General features: G+C 39.8%; 1 protein-coding gene across 2 annotated transcripts in view; it reads left to right on the forward strand.

The window, feature by feature from the left end:
- Positions 1 to 23,184, forward strand: part of ELMOD1 (ELMO domain containing 1) — a 68,484-nt gene that overhangs the window by 40,311 nt on the left and 4,989 nt on the right. Inside the window, exons 3-10 of one of the 2 annotated variants that reach the window (XM_060771006.2) lie at positions 5,849 to 5,994; positions 7,703 to 7,731; positions 8,527 to 8,624; positions 12,046 to 12,175; positions 15,200 to 15,333; positions 16,982 to 17,050; positions 17,301 to 17,324; positions 22,481 to 22,531. In XM_060771006.2, the coding sequence (XP_060626989.1) occupies positions 5,849 to 5,994; positions 7,703 to 7,731; positions 8,527 to 8,624; positions 12,046 to 12,175; positions 15,200 to 15,333; positions 16,982 to 17,050; positions 17,301 to 17,324; positions 22,481 to 22,531 (681 nt within the window). The remainder of the gene's footprint in view (positions 1 to 5,848; positions 5,995 to 7,702; positions 7,732 to 8,526; positions 8,625 to 12,045; positions 12,176 to 15,199; positions 15,334 to 16,981; positions 17,051 to 17,300; positions 17,325 to 22,480; positions 22,532 to 23,184) is intronic. The other variant, XM_060771007.2, reaches the window with a different exon arrangement.

Here is a 23,184-nt window from a genome sequence, read left to right on the forward strand (position 1 = left end):
CTTAGAGCTGCAGTCAAATTTTGAGTGGTGGACATAGCTTGTTTAGGAATAACCATTGCAAGATACAAATATCTCGTATATCAGATGGTTTGTTTACAAGTCGGTATTGCTAAACTTAAAACAATTCTGTTCACCAGCTATAAGCAAATAAGTTTGGTATTGATGGATGTGGCCTCCTAATCATAAAATGGAAGTGTAATTGTGTGGTCTTCCAGAGGATTTTGGACTACAACACTGCCTGGAAAAGCCAATGGTGAGGTAGGCTGAGAACTCCAAGAATGTCTGGAGGGCTCCTAATGTCTGGAGGGCTGCACAATTTCCATCCCATCTTAAAAGATTCAATGGATGCAAAGGATATTTTTGTTTTCCCAAAGAATAGTGTGATTTTTTTTAAAAGAGTGTCATAACCTTCGGTTAAGTGGCTCTTCTATTCAACCTCCTTGGAAGATAATGTAGATATTTATAGAATCTCCAAGGACCCTTCCACAATCTGCAAATATTGTGGGATTATTCCACTTTAACTGGCATGGTTCCATCCTATTAGTATTTAGAATTCTCTAGAAGAATCATCATAAATCAGAAATGACTCAAAGACACACAAAGTCTTTAGCACAGAACTTTCACACAGCTGGTTAATCGCCAGCAGCAATAGATCTTACCAATGAGAAGGTTAGCAGTTCAAAGCCCGGGTCGGGGTAAGCACCCGACCTTCAGCCCAGCTTACTGTCCACCTAAGCAGTTTGAAAACAGCTGTAAGCTGGAAGTAGAGAAATTAGGCACCACTTAAACAGGGAGGTATTTTGTGATACCATAAAAGAGATACCAGAAAAAATGCTGGTGATCAAAGGAAGGAGGAAGTCTGTGATCAAGGCTCTTCATCATAGAGGATGGAGTGACAGCACCCCCTGTGGCTGGAATCAAACACAACCTTCAGGATGCCAAAATTGGGGAAAAAAATGCTGACATAATAGTCTGTTGTCTGCCCTGTATATTTAACGGTATTGAATGTTTGCTGTATATGTGTTCTGCGATCTGCCCTGAGTCCCCTTTGGGGTGAGAAGGGCAAAATATAAATGCTATAAATAAATTCCTGGGGCTCAATATATTGCAAAGCCTGGGATGAACCATGCTAATTAAAGTGAAATATTTTTGCATAGAGTAGTTTCAGGCCTCTTTACATTTAAGAAGATTGCAGTTATATGTATGGTTATCTGGAAGTAAGTTTGATTTGTCACAGGAGATTGTAAATAGTTGTCATACAAAATACTAATGTTTAACTAAGCACTGTGAGATCAGATATGTTGAATGCCTGCCTTAAAAGTTGTAGTTTGGGATACATTGAGCTATTGTGCTAACAACTGCAGAATTCACACAAATGTGAGCATCTTAATTTTTATAAATCAGTGTTGCTCCTTGCTCTAAAAATAAGAAGCTATGTTTGCAGCAGTGGGCTAGAGGTTGTAACCAGAGATGTTCTAATTAATTTACTTGGAATGTAATTAATTTAGATAAAATAAACAGGGAATCATGTTTCTGAGATCAAGGCACAAAATATTAGAAAGCAGATAAAAATCAGTGAATGTTAGAGAAAATATGGAGTGGTCTCAATTAAGAACCAGCTGAAGTTCTTTCATTAGGACAAGATTGATGACAGGGAGAGGCATCAACAACTGATTGTTTATTTAAAAAAAAACTACAATGTACTATAGTCTTCCTCCAGTTAAAGCTAACCATGTTCCCAGTCACTTAACCAATTTCACCTTCCTCAAGCATCAAGAGGAAAAACATAGAAGCTATCAATTTCATAAAGCAAAGTTTTAACTGGGGAAAATCAAATCCAGAGGTGAATTTTTAGGTGTGGTAAAATAGGGAAGCGTAGACCTTACAAGGAGAAAATAAAATGAGTTAGTCTTCTCAAGAGTTTGGAAGACTTCACACTGTAAAAGTTAACGCATTGCCATAAGTTCTCTCAAACTTATGGTAAAAGAAAGTAAACAAAGACCTCAGAATGGACAAAATCTACAAGAAGTAAAAGAAGGATGAGAAAAGAAGAAAAAAACTTCTCTCTCAGAATGTGATCTTCTGACACCCCTAAATTTCCCTGCTTTCTGATTGGTTTCATTTACCACATCAATGAAATGTATTTATTTGTCAAGCATTTTTTTCTGCTAAAAATTAGCAGCTCTTGTGATCCTATGGTATCGTGTTGGCATTGAGTTATTGAAGATATCTAAAGTATCCAACCTAGTAGTGTCCATTGTCTTGTAGTTTTCCAGCGACTGTTCATCCTTCTTTATGCTCATTCCAGAATCCAAAACATTCAATCATACCAAATATTTCTCCCATTCCATGACATAGGACTCATTCTCAGTACCCCAGGCATTAAAATCAACATTCCCATTTTATATATGTATGATGGAAAGGTTATTTTATGTATATCTATATGACCTTGGAGGAATATTGTCATATTTTAGGCTTCTCTGGCTTATTTTAGTCCAAGTGAGGACTTTCAGTGGCCAAATAAGTAAATCACTTATAATATATCTCCTTGTCATATATAGAGATTGCAAGCTGGTTGTTTTCAGCCCCTTAATTCTTCTCTAAAAATACCAAGGAAATTAGCTTGAGAACACAGTTTTCTGGCTCCTGGTATATAGGATGCATGTGTAGAAATTAAATTAATGTGTTGTTGAAGGCTTTCATGACTGGAATCAGGAGATTCCTATGAGCTTTCCAGGCTTTCTAGCCATGTTCCAGAAGCATTCTCCCCTTATGTTTTGCCCACATCTATGGGAGGCATCCTCAGAGATTGTGAGGTTTAACTTCACAACGTCAGAGGATATCTGCGATAGAGGTGGGCAAAACATCAAAAGATAATGCTTCTGGAACATGGCCACAGAGCCCGGAAAACTCTCAGCAACCCAATTAAATTAATAATTGGAAACACTGCTTGTTTAAGAGCTTCACGTGTGAAGACTGAGGATGGTAGCATAGGTGATATTTTATGAATGGAATGATGTATCCTAGCTTAGCATAATAAAATGAATCTATACAAATAAAAATGTAATGCTCATTTGTGGGATTAACATAACTCAAAAACCACTGGCCGAATTGACACCAAATTTGGACACAATACACCTATCAGGCCAACAAGTGACCATCACTCATAAAACACTAAAAAAAAACACAATGGTAGGCACTTCAAAAGCCAAAAAATTAAAAAAATACATGCACAAAACCACATATATACACATAAACACACACATATACACACACAAAATACATATACACAGACTGGGCCACAGCAACATGTGGCAGGGGACGGCTAGTCTCTAATAAACTTCAGATACATGCAGTGCTAACCAGTCTGCAGAAGCAAAGAAACATTTGGAAAACTTTGCTTCCAGTTGTCATGAATCCAGCAAAGTGTAGATAATCTAATTTAGTATAATACAGGTTGAAACCACAGGTTATGAAGCTGTTTTTTTAAACAACCCATAATTGCATAGATGAAGTTTGGGTTTTAAAATGTAAATAATTGTTGTTTATGTAACTTGGAAAGAAAAGCTTTCCAACTGCTTTGTAGCTCCACTTTAAAAAAGAGTGAGGCAGGTGTGCACGATCCCAAGGTCACTAAAATTTGTTCTTTTCTTGCTAAATTGGTTAAATGTGTCATTGAAACTCCTCTATAAATTAGAATAGCCTGATGATTCCTCTACTCTTTCTGGGCTTAATGTATTTCAGCTGTGATGATTACTGCTTTCTGTCATCACTTTATTATCCTGCCAAAGGGTTTCAAGCTTGAAAACATTTAAACAAACAAATCTGATGTGGTATCATTCAGAATACATCAGTTAAAAACTCAGCTTCAAGAAGTAGGAAAACATGTTGGCCTTATTTCCATGTCCTTTTCAGGCTTCCTGGTGGTTAGGAAATGCTTCAAGTTCAGGACAGGCAATGGAGTTAGTAAAAGAGTCCACTCAGTATCTGCCTCATCATACTAGAGAATGAATCCACTTTAAATCCGGTTCCTGGGTCCTGCAAAATTCTGGGGTTTGTAGTTTGGTGAGGCTGTAAAGGCTCCTCCCTAAACTACAAACCCCACAATTTTGTAGGCGGCAGCAACCAGATTTAAAGTTGATTCATCCTCTATTGTGATGAAGCCATATGACTAGTTTGAAGCAGAGATAATAGTTCTTCATACCTAAAAGATCTGTTTGGTTATGAGTGCTAATATCAGTGTGCACAACTAAATACAGTACTACTCTGTTTCAGGAGCGGGCAGTTTGTGGCCTATAGCTTGTTATTGGAGAGTAACTACATCAACTGTAACCAGCATAGCCAATTGAGAAGGATGATGGGAGGTGCAGTTCAGCAGGATGCCCACAGGTTGCCCATCCCTGCATTGTTTACTATCACTTTGTCGGACTCTTTTGGACCTATTACATCCAGTGCACATCTGATCTGTTGAATCTACATTGTGCCAGAATCTTTGGCCATGTCACCAAAAAACTCCAATCAGCATTGGGAACAGTGTTGATCCCTGGTATCAGGAATACCATTAGCCCGGGGCTGGTTGTGTGCAGCATGCTGGTTTTCTGCATGATTGGTGTGTGACTCATTTTGGAATGACTAAGCATAAATGTATCAAATGTTCACTGTGGCCATGGTCCTCAAAAGACCTTGACAACCTTTTCCTTTGCCAAAGTTGATCCCAAAGCCTGCCCGGTTTAATCTAACCAAGAGATTCAGCTGATTCCTAGAAGCACTAATAAAGACTATCCCTATGAACTTTGCAGTCCTGACCCACCACCACCTGTGTCTCACAGACCTACCACATTGGAATCCCCTTTAATTCCATCTTTACTTTGTTTGTCTCAGAGAAATCATTCATTAGAATCACAGAATAAATAGTGCTTGACATCAGCTGTGGGCAGCTTTATCTCAAATCAAGAACTGGAGAGTCAACTGGGTCATTGATGGTTCCTGAAGCTGAGAAGTTTGGCTGAAGCCATACCTAGGCCTTATTGTAATGCTGGAGCCTGAAGTATTATGTCTAGGCAAGGCCAGGCAATTAGCGTCAAGCCTAACCAATGCAGAGGTGCCATACTAGCTTCCCACATGTGTTTCCCTTTCTGTGTTCCTGGAGGGAGCTCACACAATCCCAAGAAGCTCCCTAAATGTCTCTCTGTAGGCCTCAAGGCTTCAGATTGTGCTCCAATGAGTGATTAAACTCATTGGAGACTTTGGGTCACAAACATTTCTGTGCCTCTAAAATGCATGTGTCAAATGCAAGGTATATCTGGCCCACCACATCATTTATGTGGCCTATGAGATTTTCAGTGCCAGGGCAACATAGTTACATTTATAAAGTCTTACAATTGCAAACAGCCCTCTGAATACAACTATAAGGCTCATGTAGCCTTTAGTTATGAGTTTGACACCCATTCTCTAAATGGTATTTTATTGATTGAGTGCATTACCCAGTATTATGTTGTATTTGCAGCACTATCAAAATTAACCCATTCTCCTCATTCCCCATATAAAATAGGTGTGGATGCATAGAGAGTAGTGGGTGGAGAGTCAAAAAGAGAATGCTCCTTAAATTTCAAACTTTAGGGTAGCATTCTTTCCTGAGTATAGTTATCAGATTTTGCTAACTATGAATAATCTTTTAAAATACTATATAAATCTTACTTCTCCTAGTATAAACCTTAACTAAAAAGTAAAGGCCTCTACTATGCTTAGAAAAACTGGTGTTTCTTCAAATACTTCTTGGGGATCTTTTTGGTGGAACTCTTCTGAGGAACCTCAACTCAAGCACTTACTTGAAGCATTCTCTTCACAGAATGTTTGTCCAGGTCTGCCTGTACTTCTATTGTAAGTGTTTGTGGCGCTGCTTGAAGTTCGTGGTGAGGAAACTGACCGGACGATGTGAGTTGCAAAGGATCTGCTACAACACAAAGCCTGGGGCTGGCAGAACTATGAAAATCGGTAAGTGGTTGTATGGGGGGAAGCAATGCTACCTTTTGATATTTACTTTAAATTTGTTTTGTGTTGTAATTACCTTCCTAGTCTTACGCTACTTTAGAAGGCGATTTTAGCAGATGCTGCTTGTTAGCTGGTTGTGTGTCAAGCAACACCTGTTGACGTTCCTTCATCCACACCAATGCATCTCAAGCTTTAGTCCTCTGGGTGATTTGGACTTCAACTCCCACAATCCCCAACAGCTGGTAAGCTCACTTGAACTTCTGGAAGTTGAAGTCCAAAACAATTAGAGGATCAAACGTTGGAAAGCAGTGATCTACATCACCATTAGAGGGACCCTATATCTATTTCTGTCTCTGTGACAGAAGGGATGTGCAACTGTCCCAATATTGTTGGACTTTCGCTCCCATAATCCCTCAGTATTGCCTTGGTTGACAACACTCTCTCCCACCAAACTTTCACATTGTTTATAGTTGCTGTGCAAACTCATCATGTGTTGGTATTCTTTCTGGTTACAAGCTTGGTTGATCCTCTGGTAGCAGAAGTGTCATCCACTACCAGGGCCATACTCAGAGCTTTGACACCTTAGTAGCATTTGTTAGAACTTATACTCCACTGGCATACTTTCTAAGAGGGCAGTTTCCCCTCTACACCATGATGACACAGAAGCATATGGGCTGCATCGTCCAGGGTTCCTCAGACATTTTAAGACGAGGGCCGGTTCACGGTCCCTTAGACGATTGGGAGGCCAGAATATAGTCTTTTTAAGACTACAGTTGATCCTACATCATAGATTCTACATCCATGGATTCCACCATCCCCAGCTTGAAAATATTCAAAAGCAAATCCAAAAAGCAAATCTTGCTTTTGCCATTTTATATAAGGGACACTATTTTACTATGCCATTGTATATAGTGGGCCTTTGGCATCCATGCATTTTGGTAGCCACAGGGAGTCCTGGGACCAAACCTCAGTGCATACCAAGAACTCACTGTATATATTAACCTCAAAGCAATACAGCATACCATTAGAAGCCCATCCCAGTGAATTTCTAATACTAAGTTTTGACTTGCCAACAGAAGGAGCGCAAGGAGGGAGCCATCATAGCTTTCCTAGAGAGGTAATCCAGAAGTTCTAAGTACAGTGTTCCCTCACTTATTGATGGGGTTAGATTCCAGGACCTCCCGCAATAAGTGAAAAACCGTGATGTAGGGATGCTCTATTTATTTTAATATTTATACATTATTTTAGTAGTTATACACTATTTTCAGTCTTTATAAACTTAAAATAAAGTGAAGGAAAAGCCCTTCAACGCTGGAGGGAGGGAGGAAGGACTGAAGAGGGAAAGTGCCTTGGAGAACAGCAGCAGCAAAACCCCACAAAACAGCGAAAATACCATTTATCCGCATAGAGAGAGAGAGAGTCTGCAATAAGCGAAGTATTGAGGGAACACTGTATTTAAGCAAAGTGTCTCTTTGTCTTATTTTTCTGAATACATGTGGCTTACCTTTCTGTTATGCTGATACAAAAACCTATGACAACCGTGGGAATTTGATCCCGTGTGTCTATTTATAAAAACTCTCCCTCCTTTTTTATTTTTCTTTCCTAGTGATGATTCATTTATAAAGTCTGGAGTTATGCTTATTTTGCTGTTTTCTTGAAATTTGCCAAGCTCTAATGAGAACTAAAGCTTCAAGTATATTTCTTTTTGCAGAAACATCACTAAGAAGTTCAAAGAATAAGGTGAGTGACTGCCTGTCATCTGTATCCCAACTTGCCATACAGTGTTTTTCCGTTTTCTTCTTCCTACGTTTATAAACAGTTTATGCAATCCTGTAAAATAGGAATAGAAATTTTCAAAATTCCAGATGCCTATGTATAGCATCCAGCAATTCATAGTACATTCATAGTACTAGGAAAAACAAAATATAAGGGAAGAGGAGAGAAGAGGGATGAAGTCCTCATATCTCCGTAATCATAGGAAAACTATTTAATATGTTAGTGGCCTATATTCACTTCCTTACTTCGTTATGGTGCCCATGCGTATTTCCTTTGGCAAATTACACTCTTTGAGTCCCATTATCCACAATGGGTAGCAATTTGAAGACTTTTTGTATATTGAAAAGTGCTGCAGAATTAAAAAGAGCAGCATATGCCAGATAGAACACAAAGAATTCGCCCTACAATTCCAAGACCACCAAGAAATAAAGCAAACATTGTTAAACTTTTGTAAAGCAGCTTCTAACAAGCCAGGCACTTTTACAGTTCTTTTCAAGCTTCCTTTCTCCCTCTCTGACACTCTTGTGAGATTAGTGGTCACCATTAATCTCATTTAACAGATGGAGACAGTGACATGCCTTACTGAGCCATTGTCCATCCTGAGAGAGAGCCATTGTTAACATATTGATAGGTTTTGCTATATTTCTGTGCAAGCCACAGATGAATACAACCTCAACACTTGAGCAATTCTCGTAAAGGTTTCCTACAATCATTATTTCATTTTCTATAGCTAATGTGAGTTATAAATTATATTTCTAGGTGCTCCAAAATGCAGTAAGCGTTCATCCAGATGCTATTGAGAAAACCATAGACACCATCATGGAACTGAAAAAAATTAACCCGGATGTAAACCCACAGTAAGTTTGTGTGTTTGTATATTATTGGTTCTAAACTTTCCTAATGCCATAACCTCTTAATACAGTTCCTCATGTTGTGGTGACCCCCAACCATAAACTTATTTTCATTGCTATTTCATAACTATAATTTTATGAATGTTGTTCATTCATTCAGTCATCTCCGACTCTTTGTGATCTCATGGACCAGCCCACGCCAGAGCTCCCTGTTGGCCATCACCACCCCCAGCTCCTTCAAGGTCAGTCCAGTCACTTCAAGGATACCATCCATCCATCTTGCCCTTGGTCGGTCCCTCTTCCTTTACCTTTTTATGAATGGTAATATAATGTAAATATCTATATGCCAGATGTATTTTCATTCGCTGGACCAAAGTTGGCACAAATACCTGATTTGAATACTGGTGGGGTGGGCGGGAGGGGGGTTGATTTTGTTATTTGGGAGTTGTAGTTGCTGAGGTTTATAGTTAACTTACAATCAAAGAGCATGCTGAACTCCACCAATAATGGGATTGGACCAAACTTGGCACATGAAACTCCAATGACCAACAGAAAATACTGGAAGGGTTTGGTGGGCATTGACCTTGAGTTTTGGAGTTGTAGTTCACCTACATTCATAGAGCACTGTGGACTAAACAATGATGGATCTGTACCAAACTAGGCACGGATACTCAGTATATCCAAGTGTGAACACTAGATCTTGACATTTGGGAGTTATAGTTATAGTTCACCTGGCATTCAAAGAGCATTCTGAACCCCACCAACGATAGAATTGTGTTATGATTTTGCAAATTAAGCACCAAAACGTCATGTTTTACAATAAATCAACAGGAAAAGCAGTTCAATACACGATAACGTTATGTATAATTACTGTATTTACAAATTTAGCACCAAAACATTGCAATGTATTGAAACAGCTGTGGATCCAGACGGGAGGTAGATTGCAATGGATAATACAGAACATTGGATGAGTGAAGGTTGGATAAGCGAGACTCTGCTGAATTGGAAAATTGAGAATCAAATCAGCACATGTTTTCACTGTATAATTCCAGGCACCAAAAATCCTTGTTTGGATATATTTCCCCAAGGAGCTGTATGCTCAGTAGCAAATCCTAAATTGGTCTACCGGATGTAATAAATGGACCTAAAGATATTATTTTGACCACCAGAGACATTGAAATGCTGGATGAAATATTGCTCACGCAAGTATTGCAATGAAAAATAATGCCTTTGGGAGGAAAAACAGTGCTCTAACTAGTTGTAAATTCCCCAAGGATAGCACCAGATGTGAAGCCTGTATATTGATTGACAAAAGCTAACAGATCTAAGGAGGAGAAGCCCCAGTACCCGTTTTGTTGTCACATCTAATAGTAGAACGGCTGGTACTTGCTAATTTTGGGAGTGAGTGAAACAGTCTTTTCCTAAGTCGGTGTCTCATGATTTGCTTGTCTAAATGAGGACATTTCATAACCAGGGCCTTGCTGCTGAGAAGACAGAACTGTTTTCATTGCTTGATACCCTTTCACCGTAAGAAATTAAAGTGTTATGATCCCATGTTAACCACCACAGTTCCATCCTATGGAATCCTGAGATACTTGGAATGCTGGTACTTAGAAGTCTGAACCAGAGGAGTTCTACTATATTAAACTATAATATATATATATATATATATATATAGTATAAAATTATTTTATCCAGGATTCTATAAGATGTTGCAATGGCAGTTAAAATGGAACTACAGTGGTATAAATGTGTAGTGTGAAAATGGGAAATACCGAATTGGTCTGCTAGATTTCTGAAATGGCCCTAGAGAAATAATATTGTCTGCCATTGAAAGGACAGCACTGAAACGTTACATGAAATGTTGCATTCTCAAGTACATTGAGCCCTCCACAACTGCAGGTTTAACTTTTGCAGATTTGATTAATAAATTATCTCTAGGAATTACTGAGTCCTCCAGGTCAACAACTTGTTGACTGCAGAGTTACCCTGAAGAACATAAAGGTGTGCTCTTAGATTTTTTTAAAGTGGGGGCATTTTGGTGTTTTTTCCTAGTTTTGTAAGGGTCCTATGACCCAAACCCCAGCAAAAACCTACTTCATGACAATGGAAACCAAACCCTTTGGAAGAAAAGTTACACCTCTTAAATACCGCAATTGTAATGGTCTGTTCTGTTGTGCAATATGCTCTCCTTTCACTTTCTTCTGCATTTATTACACAGTTATTACACACACACACACACACACACACATATATCCTTTAGGCTACACCTGCTCAGTCCCATTTTCTGTTTGCCCTAGAGTGCAGCCATTCATACTTCTTGTGTGCAGTTTTAAAAAGTATCTTTCCTTACAAACCACCTAGGAACTTAAGATCATCGGGGGGGCCCTGCTCTCGATCCCGCCTTCTTCACAGGCGCATTTGGCAGGGACGACAGACAGGGCCTTCTCAGTGGTGGCCCCTCAGCTGTGGAACTCCCTCCCCGGGGATATTAGATTGGCCCCCTCCCTCCTGACTCTCCAGAAAAAAGTAACGGCCTGGCTCTTTGAACAAGCTTTTGGAAATGCAGCGTATTAGATAAATATGGTACTATGAACAAGTGGACATGGAACAATAATGGCAAATGAGTTTAACTGGAAGACAATTGGGATTATGTTTTTATGGTTTTATATGGTTCTTATATGGTCTTTTATTATGTCATGTTAAATGTTTTTAATGGTATTTATGATTGCTATGGCATCAAATTGCTGCCAATTTGTAAGCCGCCTTGAGTCGCCTTTGGGCTGAGAAAGGCAGAATAGAAATACTGCAAATGAATAAGTAAATAAGCAAGTATACAGAAAATGAGGCCTCAGTCCTTGAATATGTGATAATTTTTTTCTGAGTATTTCCAAAGTACATTTCTCACCATAATATAATGACCTGAGTCATGCTAAGCATCTGGTCCAACTTTCTCACCAGCCCATTTTAGAAATTAAGCTCTGTCATGAATTTCTTTGCCAAAATATTGTATGGCTGGAGGAGGAATGCAACTCTTTTCTGGAGATACACAAAATGTCCAGCCAGTTTTTTCCATCAACCACTTAGGCAGAGAAGCAAGTCTACTCCTAGGAAAAGCAATATAATTATCAAAAAGGGATTTTGAAAAACAGAGCAAGAAAAACAGGCTCAGCTTTCAGAAGATAGCAGCCTACATCTCTCTTGCCCACCTTTATCCCTGTCAAATACATTGTGGACCTTGCCCTCACTGCTACTAATGCAAGCAAAATAGTATAAACCAGAAGGATGTTTTTAATCATTATAAAATAGGTATTAGGTACTTAGAGTTACACCCCGAGTTAATATTAATCAAATGTGAAATCTGAATTGCTGGATGTGTGTGTGCTCATGCACTTTTGTTGTTTGGCTTGCTTGTTTTTCACTACAGGCTTGGTGTATCCCTGCAAGGCTGCCTCCTACAGATTGTAGGATACAGGAATTTGATTGCACAGGTTGAAAAGCTGCGCAGGGAACCCTATGACTCAGAAGATCCCCAGCACGAAGAAATGCTGCTGAAGGTAAGCATTTTCACAGCTGAAAGTCATGATGAAAACAATGAATTCTCAAGATCCAGCAATGGATCTTGGTCATGCCATTGTTGGGGGTGTTGGAAAGGGTATATTGGAGCCTCATCCCTTGCTGAGTATAGCTACAGTGTACAGTACAATCCTTGCATATATGGTGGGAGTGTTGTTGAACTTATCATGGAAACAAGAAACCAAGGGTAATAGTGAACCCTATTGAAATAAATAATCTGCTGGAATGTTGTAGATTTTTTCGGACTATATGGCCATGTTCTAGAGGCATTCTCTCCTGACGTTTCGCCTGCATCTATGGCAAGCATCTTCAGAGGTAGTGAGGTCACCTCAGTACCTCTGAGGATGCTTGCCATAGATGCAGGCGAAACATCAGGAGAGAATGCCTCTAGAACATGGCCATATCGCCGAAAAAACCTACAACAACGCAGTGATTCCGGCCATGAAAGCTTTCAACAATACAAATCTGCTGGAAGTTACCATAGAGTCACCCTGGAGGACCTAGAAAATTTCTACAGATGTGTCCTCCAGGTGCTGGGGTTAGTCAATTGTATTAATTGGGGCTGTTGATTATGAATTAACTTTGAGTTTCTGGGATAAGGAAGAGGTACCTTGGTGGAAAAAGAAAGAAAGACTGCATGAATTTGGGCACAAACTGAGAACTTGTATGTGAAGAACAGTCCAAATCATAATTTAAATATTTTGAAAATATTGTTTGCTGAAAGTATTTGTTAATCACTTTGTCAGCCAGGCAGGGCTCCTCAGTTAATGCAGAAACATAAAAATATTCTTTAAGAAACAGATTTTTAAAATCTTTTTGAAATTGTATTGTCGAAGGCTTTCATGGCCGGAATCACTGGGTTGTTGTAAGTTTTTTTCGGGCTTTATTCCCGTGTTCTAGTGGCATTCTCTCCTCACGTTTCGCCTGCATCTATGGCAAGCATCCTCAGAGGTAGTCAGGTCTGTTGGAACTAGGAAAATGGGTTTATATATCTGTGGAATGACCAGGGTGGGAATTCCACAGATATATAAATCCATTTTCCTAGTTTCTCAGTGCAAACGACAATTGGAACAGCTCCTGGTATATGCTTTTGGACTGTGTGATTTTAAGTAATTTTTAAGTTATATGTTTTAATTATGTGATTTTAAAGTTCACATTTTATTATTCTATGTACCTAAGGCATTGAATTGCGCCTTTGTTGTGAGCTGCCTTGAGTCCCCTTCGGAGTGAGAAAGGCGGGATATAAATATGGAGATAGATAGATAGATAGATAGATAGATAGATAGATAGCTATCACAACAACAATAACAAAGTGATCCTTTCTGATCTTGGAAGCTAAGCGTTAAAAATACTAGATGTGGTGGGCTTTATTTTAGAGTAAAGAACTCAGTATTTCTTGCCTAAGAAAACTCTGAAATTCATGGGGCTGCAATAGATCAACAGCCAGCTTGAAGACACATAAACTGCAAACAAGTCAAAAATACCACCTTGAATTGCGCTTAGGAGCAAATTGGAAGCCAGAACAGTTGATAATAGAGCAGTGATATATCATCTCAAGGGCACTCCTATTTTGCACTAGCTATATCTTCTGGACACTTTTCAGAGGCATCTCCATTTAGAATGCATTGCAGTAGATGGATCAGGAAGTAAATAAAGTCTGAAATGCTCTGGACAAATCTATCTTCCCAATAATCTTTATTTGTTTTCATCTATTTCTTTTCTCCTGTTTGTTGTGCCCTTGTGAAATTGTTGCAGGGGTTGGAGAATTGTAAAGATTAAAGCCCTGAGCTGCTGAATTTGCTGACTGAAAAGTCACAGGTTCGAATCCGGGGAGTGGTGTGAGCTCCCGCTGTTAGCCCCAGCTTCTGCCAACCTAGCAGTTCAAAAACATACAAATGAGAGTAGATCAATAGGTACCACTCGGTAAGGTAAGGTAACAGCGCTCCATGCAGTCATGCTGGCCACATGACCTTGGAAGCATCTATGGACAATGCCGACTCTTCGGCTTAGAAATTGAGATGAGCACCAACTCCCGGAGTCGGACATGACTGGACTTAATGTCAGGGGGAAACCTTTACTTTTACCTACTTGGATTCTCAATGTAAGTTGAAACCAAATGACCTATGCTTAAGTGTCTATGCCAGGCATGGGCAAACTTTGGCTCTGCAGGTGTTTTGGACTTCAACTCTCACAATTCCTAACAGCCAGCTGTTAGGAATTGTGGGAGTTGAGGTTGAAAACACCTGCAGGGCCAAAGTTTGCCCATGCCTGGTCTATGCACACAGTGTAGTGGTTTGTGTGTTGTATGACTTTAGAGACCAGAGTATGAATCCCTGCTTATCCATTGCAACCCAAGTCACACTTAGCGCAAGTCACACTTGGCGTCAGAGTAAAGCAAAGGCAAAACCCCTCCTAACATAACCTTAGAAAGAAAATCCACAGAAATGACTTGAAGGAATACAGCAATCACAAGGATCTGTGCAGAACTAGGGATGGGAGAGATATTCCTTAGTGTCAGTTTCCCATAGCAAGGCAACATTGCACTTTGACTTTAAAACACACACATTTTAAAAATGCAAGCAGCTAAAAAAAAGCATACAACTGTAAAATATGTGCAGACACACTCTAATCAGTGTGGACAATGTGTAAAATAACATAAGGGAAAGAGTCTTGCAATTTCACACAACAGAGGTTGGGATGAGAATGCAGATGCAATTTCTGAGTTACATCCCAATGCAGTAAATATTACAGCATGAGTCACTGGCAAGGGTTTTCACGCCATTTCTGTTCCAGCTAAAACAAGATTTCCCACTGGCCATTTCTGAAATGTTTGTTTACGTCTTAAGGAGCTCTTTCTGCCCAGTCTTTATTCTATTGTTTCCTCCAGGCTGCTCCAAATGCTCTGTATAACAATGAAGGCACAACCCGTACAAAACTAATTTCACAAATGTCAACCCTGAGTTGAAATATACCTGAGGGGTTGTTGTTTTTTTTTCTTCCTGTAGCTATGGAAATGCTTGAAACCCAATTCCCCATTGGAAGCTCGTATTTCCAAGCAGTGGTGTGAAATTGGTTTCCAAGGCGATGATCCTAAAACAGACTTTAGAGGAATGGGCCTCCTAGGGTTATATAACCTGCTGTAAGTATATTTTGGCATTTTTTTCACATATAAAGATATGTGCTGTTCTCAATTGCCTTTTTTTAACATGCTAGGAGACTCATTTCAGTTATTTGAAATTTTTGCATCCCTGTGGGTCCCCAGATGTTTTGGTCTTCAACACCCAGAAATCCTAACAGCTGGTTGTAGGCCGAAACACCTGGGAATCCATAGGTTGAGAACCACTGCTCTTGATGGTAAATTTCTTTATGATTTCAAAGTTTATTTCAAGTTCTTCACAGCAGCACTCTATAAATACACAATGTAATATAAGTTGAGCACCCCTTATCTGGAATTCCAGAATTGGAAATATACTGAAATGGCCCACGTGAGTCGCTGAGCTAGTGATGCTTCAGTGTATACAAAATTAGTAAAAATACTGTGTATAAAATTATCTTCAGATGTATATGAAACATAAATGAATTTCATGTTTCAGCTTAGGTCCCATTTCCAATTATCTACCTACATGCAAGTATATTCCTGAATCCCAAGCACTTCTGATCCCAGACATGTCACTTGAGTGATGCTCAACCTATATTCAGGAAAATGTTCCAGATTTTAATGGAAGGATCCAGTGTGCATTTAATGTAATTATTTATAACTTATTGATTCATTAAATTTCATGTATAGGTCATCTTTCTTCCAGACAACAAGTTAACTTAGCCTCTGAGGAGTAGTCCCATAGAGCCTCAAACAATATATCAGTTACCAGATGTTTTACATGTCTCTAGAACTGTGGTCCGTGGATCACCAGTAGTCCCCAAGAACTAAAATATGGTCCGCGTTTCAACATTACTACACCATTGCAGCAAGAGCGACTGGTCTCACAAAACCTCTTATAGTTTGAGGCAACAAGGATGTCGGGAGAGGAGAGGCCAACTACCCATGAAAGGTGCAATAACAAGCCTCCTGACTGCTGCTTCTCTTCCTCCCTCCCTCCCTTCCCCTGAGTAGAGCCATTCTATGTGGCACCTGGAAGCGGGGGCACCTTGGTGTCTTTGTTTTTAGGCCTGTTACTGGGATTATTTGGGGTGCTGATTCAGAAAATTGCATTGGATAAGCCACATCAGCTCTAGATTATTAAATATGGTTTTCTCTGGGCAAGCAGATGGCGACTACTGGATGGCATATGTTCTTTATCGGAAACTAAAGCTAATGTGGTCTATCCAATGCAATTTTCTGAATCAGTGCCCCAAATAACCAAGCCAAATCTAAAGTTGACCAAAAACAGATTCGTAACCCTTTTAGTACTAATGTTGGAGAGTGGTTCCTTGTCAGATTGATCTCTGGTCAAAGGGGTCCCTGGTCAAAGTGGTTGGGAACCACTGCTCTAGGATGCATGTGTACATTTATTTGGGATTCTTTAGTATGAAACTTTAAAAGTTACATGAGAAGGGACATTTTTCAGACAGAGAAAATCACCTAACCAGTTTAGGCTGCAATCCTGTACATATCTGCCCAAATGTAATCCCATCGAAAGTGAAGTGACCTGCTTCTGATGAGATGTTTTGAAGGATTTGCTATTAAACTGAATCTCTCTGCATTCATTTCCATGTGATGGAGACTCTGCAGCTGTGCTTATTTTGAGCCAAATCACTTGAAACTGAAGTGCTTTTTTTTTGCTCCCCAGATTCTTTGCTGAGCGGGATGCTGCTGCAGCTCAGCAGATCCTCTCCGACTCCCTTCAACCCAAATACAGGTAACATTTGAAGCTGAAAATAGCAGCCAGCTTTGATAAATAAAACATTTTAGCTGCCATCTTGTATTACTTTTACTCCTAATGTATGAGATTTTTCACCTTATCTGACTGGAGAGATAAAATGCCATAATTCCATATATTTTGCACATTTATTTTTTATAGTATATGCATTATCTTTAATCCATGTTTATGCTGATTTTTTTAGCTGCTTATTTTGTTTCCTTTCTTTTTTTCATCTTTCACAATGAAGGGAGGTCTCTAAAGAGGAGATAAGGTATTTTTCAGTTTTTTGCATTTTATAAGCCTTGAAATGATATTTTGAAACAGACTTAAACTCTGTTCTAGGAGATGCAACAGATCAAGGGGGCTTTCTAGGAGTGGGGTGAGCTGCAGCCTTTCCTTGGAAGCTGATTTAGTGACAGAAATGGCTGCAGCTTCCAGATTCATAAGAGGATAGTGAAAATAGTCACTGATGTAACAAGCACAACTCCAACTCTCCTGATGCACCAGATCCTGATTAACCTTGGAAGCTAAGAGGGGTGATGCCTGATTAAGACTTGGATGGGGGACCATTATGGTTTAATAGTTGCACCAGCTTATATTTCAGGGGAAGGCAAAGGTAAACCACCTCTGAGTATTCCTTCCCAAAAAAAAACTATGACATTCTTGGAGGTCACCAAATTTTGTGAGTTGGCCTATAAATTCTGAGACTTTGGGATTCTGTGAGTTGTGAAAATGAGCTTTGTGGACTCTGCCTCTTTCAGAGAGCAGGACTATTTCTTACAGCCTTAATTTAGGAAGGAAGATGTAAGATGACCCTCAGTGGAAACCACTACCAGGCACAGAAAAGAGAATATTTAGTCTAAGTTAGTCATCTTTTGGGAGTCATCTATATCCACTTTTCTCCCATAGAGCTCAGGTTGCACTAGAGCAGTGGTTCCCAACCTGTGGGTCTCCAGAGGTGTTGGCCTTCAACTCCCAGAAGTCCTAACAGCTGGTAAACAGGCTGGGATTTCTGGGAGTTGTAGGCCAAAACACCTGGGGACCCACAGGTTGAGAACCATTGCTCTAGAGCAGGGGTCTTCAAACTTTTTAAACAGAGGGCCAGGTCACAGTCCCTCAAATTGTTGGAGGGCCAGATTATAATTTGGGGGAAAAAATGAACAAATTCCTATGCACACTGCACATATCCTATTTGTAGTGGGGGGGGGGACACTTTAAAACAATACAATAAAAAATGAAGAACAATTTTAACAAATATAAATTTATTAGTGTTTCAGCGGTAAGTGTGGGCCTGCTTTTGGCTGATGAAATAGGATTGTTATTGTTGTTGTGTGCTTTCAAGACTTAGGTTGACCCTGAGCGAGGGCCGAGTAAATGATCGTGGAGGGTCATATCCGACCCTTGGGCCTTAGTTTGAGGACCCCTGCTTTTAGAGGGACCAGTAGGTCCCTTCCCACATTGGTTGTATCAGTCTCTCCCACCTTTATTGATAGAAGATTGCTCATGGACCTTCTCTTTTTCCTACTTGGTCCCCTGGTGTAAAGAGGCCTTCCCGATGTTGTCACCCCTTACAACTGACCCAGTTGGCTAATAGAGATAGGAGCTGAAATCTTGGTCCTAGTAGGTCCTCTTTTGAGGAATGTCTCAAAAAGGCAATGAGCCACAGTTTTTTTTCTATATGAGTTTACTCCTGGAAAAAAGCCATCATGTGTCATATAATATGTCAAGGCTCGTGAATATCCTCCCTTCCCTTCTGGAGTAATTACTTTGTATTCTCAAAAGAAGGAGGCATATAGTACTGTATCTCCCTTCTTTTTGGGCCCAGGCATGCTTTCTTCCTACCCAGGTCCTTCAAAGATTTCAGCCACCCAACTGACTTTACCATGACATGAGAGAACACATTTGCAAAGTGTAGTTTCATTTATGTTGCAGTGGCAGTAACCTATTTAGATGGTTTTAAATTGTGAAGAAGGGTTGTTATCCATGAGAGTTGCTTTTAGAAAACAATAGGAAAAATCCCATCGCCCTCCCTTTGGGCTTCTTGGATGCAGCTGCGCAAACCCTGGCTTCAGTATTGTCAATGAAAGACAAACCAGCAACATTTGGTGTTTGAAACATGTGTATTTTTTAAAACAATAGGTTTGAAAATGTATTTTTTTCTTGAGCTTCAACCATGCTCCATAAGGATTTGCCGTTTTTGTTTAGTCTTCTTGGCAGCGGTGTGTGCTTGATTGTTCTCACAAAAACACAATCTTGTTTTTCCACTACTTACTTGCATAAAGAAGTGGAAAGACTCTCCTCCAAATGTATATTAAAAAGTCCTAGGATGTGAATGTCCTAGAATACCCTAAGTATGTTTGAGCACAAGAGAGGAGGGTGAAACTTTCATATAAAAGGACAGTTATTGAAAGGCTAAGAGATTTTCTCACTTTGTATAATAAATTAGGGTTTTGTTTTTTTTAGAATTCAGTGTTCATAATACATTTCTAACAAAACCATATTCTGTTTTTGGAATGGAAATTTTATGCTGCTTTAGTTCTTTCTTTTTTCTTTCTTTCTGTTTTTCTATGCATGGCCTAGATAACACTTTAGTAGATTATGTCTTGACTGTGCATGCAGTTTTCCATTAAAAATCATCCACCAGCATCAGAAACAATTCCAGAGACATAGATCTTCTAGAGCAGGGTCTTCCAACTTTTGAAGCAGAGGGCTGGTTCACCGTCTCTCAGACTGTTGGGAGGCCAGACTATAGTTTGAAAAGAAAGGTATGCACATTGGACATACCTTATTTGTAGTGCAAAAATATGAAAGAACAATATGATATTTAAAATGAAGACAATATTAACTAACACAAACTTACCAGTATTTCCATTGGAAGTGTGGGCCTGCTTTTGGCTGATGAGATAGTCAAGTTAATTAGGATTGTTGTTGTGTGCCTTCAATCGTTTTAGAATTAGGGCACCCCTAAGTCTAATGTTTAGGGCGGGGGCTGGGCAAATGACCTTGGAGGGCCATATCCAGCCCGTGGGCCTTAGTGTGAAGACCCTGTTCTAGAGTATTCTATGTTAGTATTTGTGTGAGTATTATAAGCATTTCGAGTGGGATTTGTGACAGAGAAATCACATTCTTGAGCAATCCAAAAATGTCTTAAGATGCAAATTATGGACCAGTCTCAGTGTGTTGTAAGTCTTCACATTCAAATCTTGGACCAATATTTGGATATCAGTCCCACAACCTTTGATTTATTTACTGTGTGGCATGAATGACCCTGTTGGCTTTGTGGTACCTTTTGGCTATAGTATTCTCAAAACCAGCTTGACGCTTGTGTGAGTGTTTTTAAGTAGTATGTTTGTTTCTATCTTGGTTTTTGGTGGGAAAAGTTAGTTGGTACAAAATCTTTGTTTGTAGACAACATCAAAATAAGCTACTAATTATTCAACCCCCCCCCCCCAAAAAAAAAAAACACTCAAGTTAGTTCTAACAGGGAGCTGACTTAACACACCTCTTTGGACACAGAGTTTATGGTCAGAGTCAGCAATCATAGAGAAGACCCGAGCTCTTTGTCCATTGAGCTTCTAAAGTGGATCATGTCTTTAGAATTCACCACTATCACATTTTCCTTTCCTACCACTATTTTAAAGAAAGACCAGTCTGGATGTATGTATTCTCATTGAATCATAGAATCACAGAGTTGGAGGAGACCTCATGGGCCATCCAGTCCAACCCCCTGCCAAGAAGCAGGAATATTGCATTCAAAGCACCCCTGACAGATGGCCATCCAGCCTCTGTTTAAAAACCTCCAAAGAAGGAGCCTCCACCACACTCCGGGGCAGAGAGTTCCACTGCTGAACGGCTTTCACAGTCAGGAGGTTCTTCCTCATGTTCAGATGGAATCTCCTTTCTTGTAGTTTGAAGCCATTGTTCCACATCCTAGTCTCCAGGGAAGCAGAAAACAAGCTTGCTCCCTACTCCCTGTGACTTCCTCTCACATATTTATACATGGCTATCATATCTCCTCTCAGCCTTCTCTTCTTCAGGCTAAACATGCCCAGCTCCTTAAGCCACACTTCATAGGGCTTGTTCTCCAGACCCTTGATCATTTTAGTCGCCCTCCTCTGGACACATTCCAGCTTGTCAATATCTCTCTTGAATTGTGGTGCCCAGAATTGGACACAATATTCCAGGTGTGGTTCTAACCAAAACAGAATAGAGGGATAGCATTACTTCCCTATATCTAGACACTATGTGTGGAAATGTTTATAGAACATACTTAAGTTGGTGTGTCATTGACTGTCCTATGCTCTTTCCAGTTGTTGTTCTTCTAATTTGTCTAGACCTTGAGTAGGTACCTTGCCTCTATCCAGATCACAATTTCTCACACTTTCCTTGGGAGTAGTATACAAAGAGTACCTCTGGATCAGACCAAAATCATAGCTATCTGTTTTCTTCTCATAATGAGCAATCAGTTTCCTCCTGCAACCCTATCAGAAGGATGGGAATGAAGTTGAATCCTCTCTGTTGCATTCCCAAGCAACTGGTAGCAGAGGTCTCCTTCTCCCAAAATCAGAGGTGATACATCATCATCCTTAGTATCCATCATTGACCCCATGAATTTCTTCCATTTCCTTTTCACACCAGCTGTGTTAGCAGCCATCTTTATATCTTGTGGCAATAAATTCAATATTTTATTCCTTTCATGTCTCCACATTTTCTCATCATTCAGTTTCAGTGCAGTGACCTATTTCAATATGCTAGGAGAGGGAGAAAGATGTTGGGAAGGAAACAAAGCTTGAAGCTCTCCTCTGTCTGCATTGATTGAAACTCATTGGACACGGCTTGCATGGTCTACAGTAGTTAGGGAAAGCAGGCACCGTCCCAAGGTTATCTCCATGTCCTGCTGTGCATAAAATGCTGAACTATGTGTGAACTGGCTCTCAAATGCTTAGAAAGTTTCCACATGAAGGCTATTTCCCCCCTATGTCCTCATTCCAGTTAGTAGTGGTAGTTCCTCAGGCTTGTTTGAAATGATTTATGTCACATCTCTCTTGCAGAAAACTGGAGGCTACAGTCAACCTTGTTCAGGGTTGAAAGAGATAAGGAGTTTTCTGTGGATTCTTCCCCACTTCAACATAACAGAGTTGGCCTGACCCATTTAATATTTTTAAAGGTTGCACAGAGAATAAATTGCCTTTGACAGAGAGAATACCAAAGTCACAACCCTGTTTTAGATTACACTGAGGAGTATGCTCAGCAAGTTACACTACCCTCAGAGAGGTTTTTGGTGTGTGTATCTGCTTGAGTTTAAAAGAGGACAAAAATGTTTATTGCCAGAGTAAAATGCCAACAAAATCATCTTGTTTGGAGTAGTGATTGTTAAGGAAAGAGCTCTGTTTTGGACATGTATCAATATGTGTTTTAATTTTTCAGCAAATTCACTAAGGCTGAGTGGGAGAAGAAAAAGTTTGATAAAGCTATCGGGTGAGTAATAAAAACATAATGGGCAGGGGCTACATTGTTTCATGTTGATTTGGCATCTGTTAGGATAGGATCCCCCTGTGGCACAATGGGGGCCAGCAAGACAGCTGACGGAAAGGTTGGCAGTTCAAATCCAGGGAGCGGGGTGAGCTCCCATCTGTCAGCTCCAGCTTATTATGTGGGGACATGAGAGAAACCTCCTACAGGATGGTAAAACATCCGGGCATCCCCTGGGCAACATCCTTGCAGACTGCCAATTCTCTCACATCAGAAGCAACTTGAAGTTTCTCAAGTCACTCCTGACACTGAAAAAAATCTGTTAGGATTAACCATGAGAGGAGAAGGAATCCAGAGTGATATGGCTATGCAATTTCACTAACACCTTTTATTGTGCTTCCTGAGGACAGGTCTTGGAAATGTTTGGAGAGGCAAGGGAGTACAGCTCCAGAAGTCCCATAGCCAGTATCCAAAAATATAATCCAAAAAATAACAATTCAAATCCAGCTGCCCATGAAACAAGAAATTCCCCTAATTTTTGAGTTACAGAACAATTTAGAAAAATAATATTAAGCCAGAGTGTGGATATCCTCACAGTGCTTTTCAGTAACAGGCTGTGACATATGATTCTTTAGTCCTTTCTACCCTGTTTTAACCTG

This window comes from Anolis sagrei, chromosome 3 (assembly GCF_037176765.1).
Source record: "Anolis sagrei isolate rAnoSag1 chromosome 3, rAnoSag1.mat, whole genome shotgun sequence".
Classification (NCBI taxonomy): Eukaryota; Metazoa; Chordata; class Lepidosauria; order Squamata; family Dactyloidae; genus Anolis; species Anolis sagrei.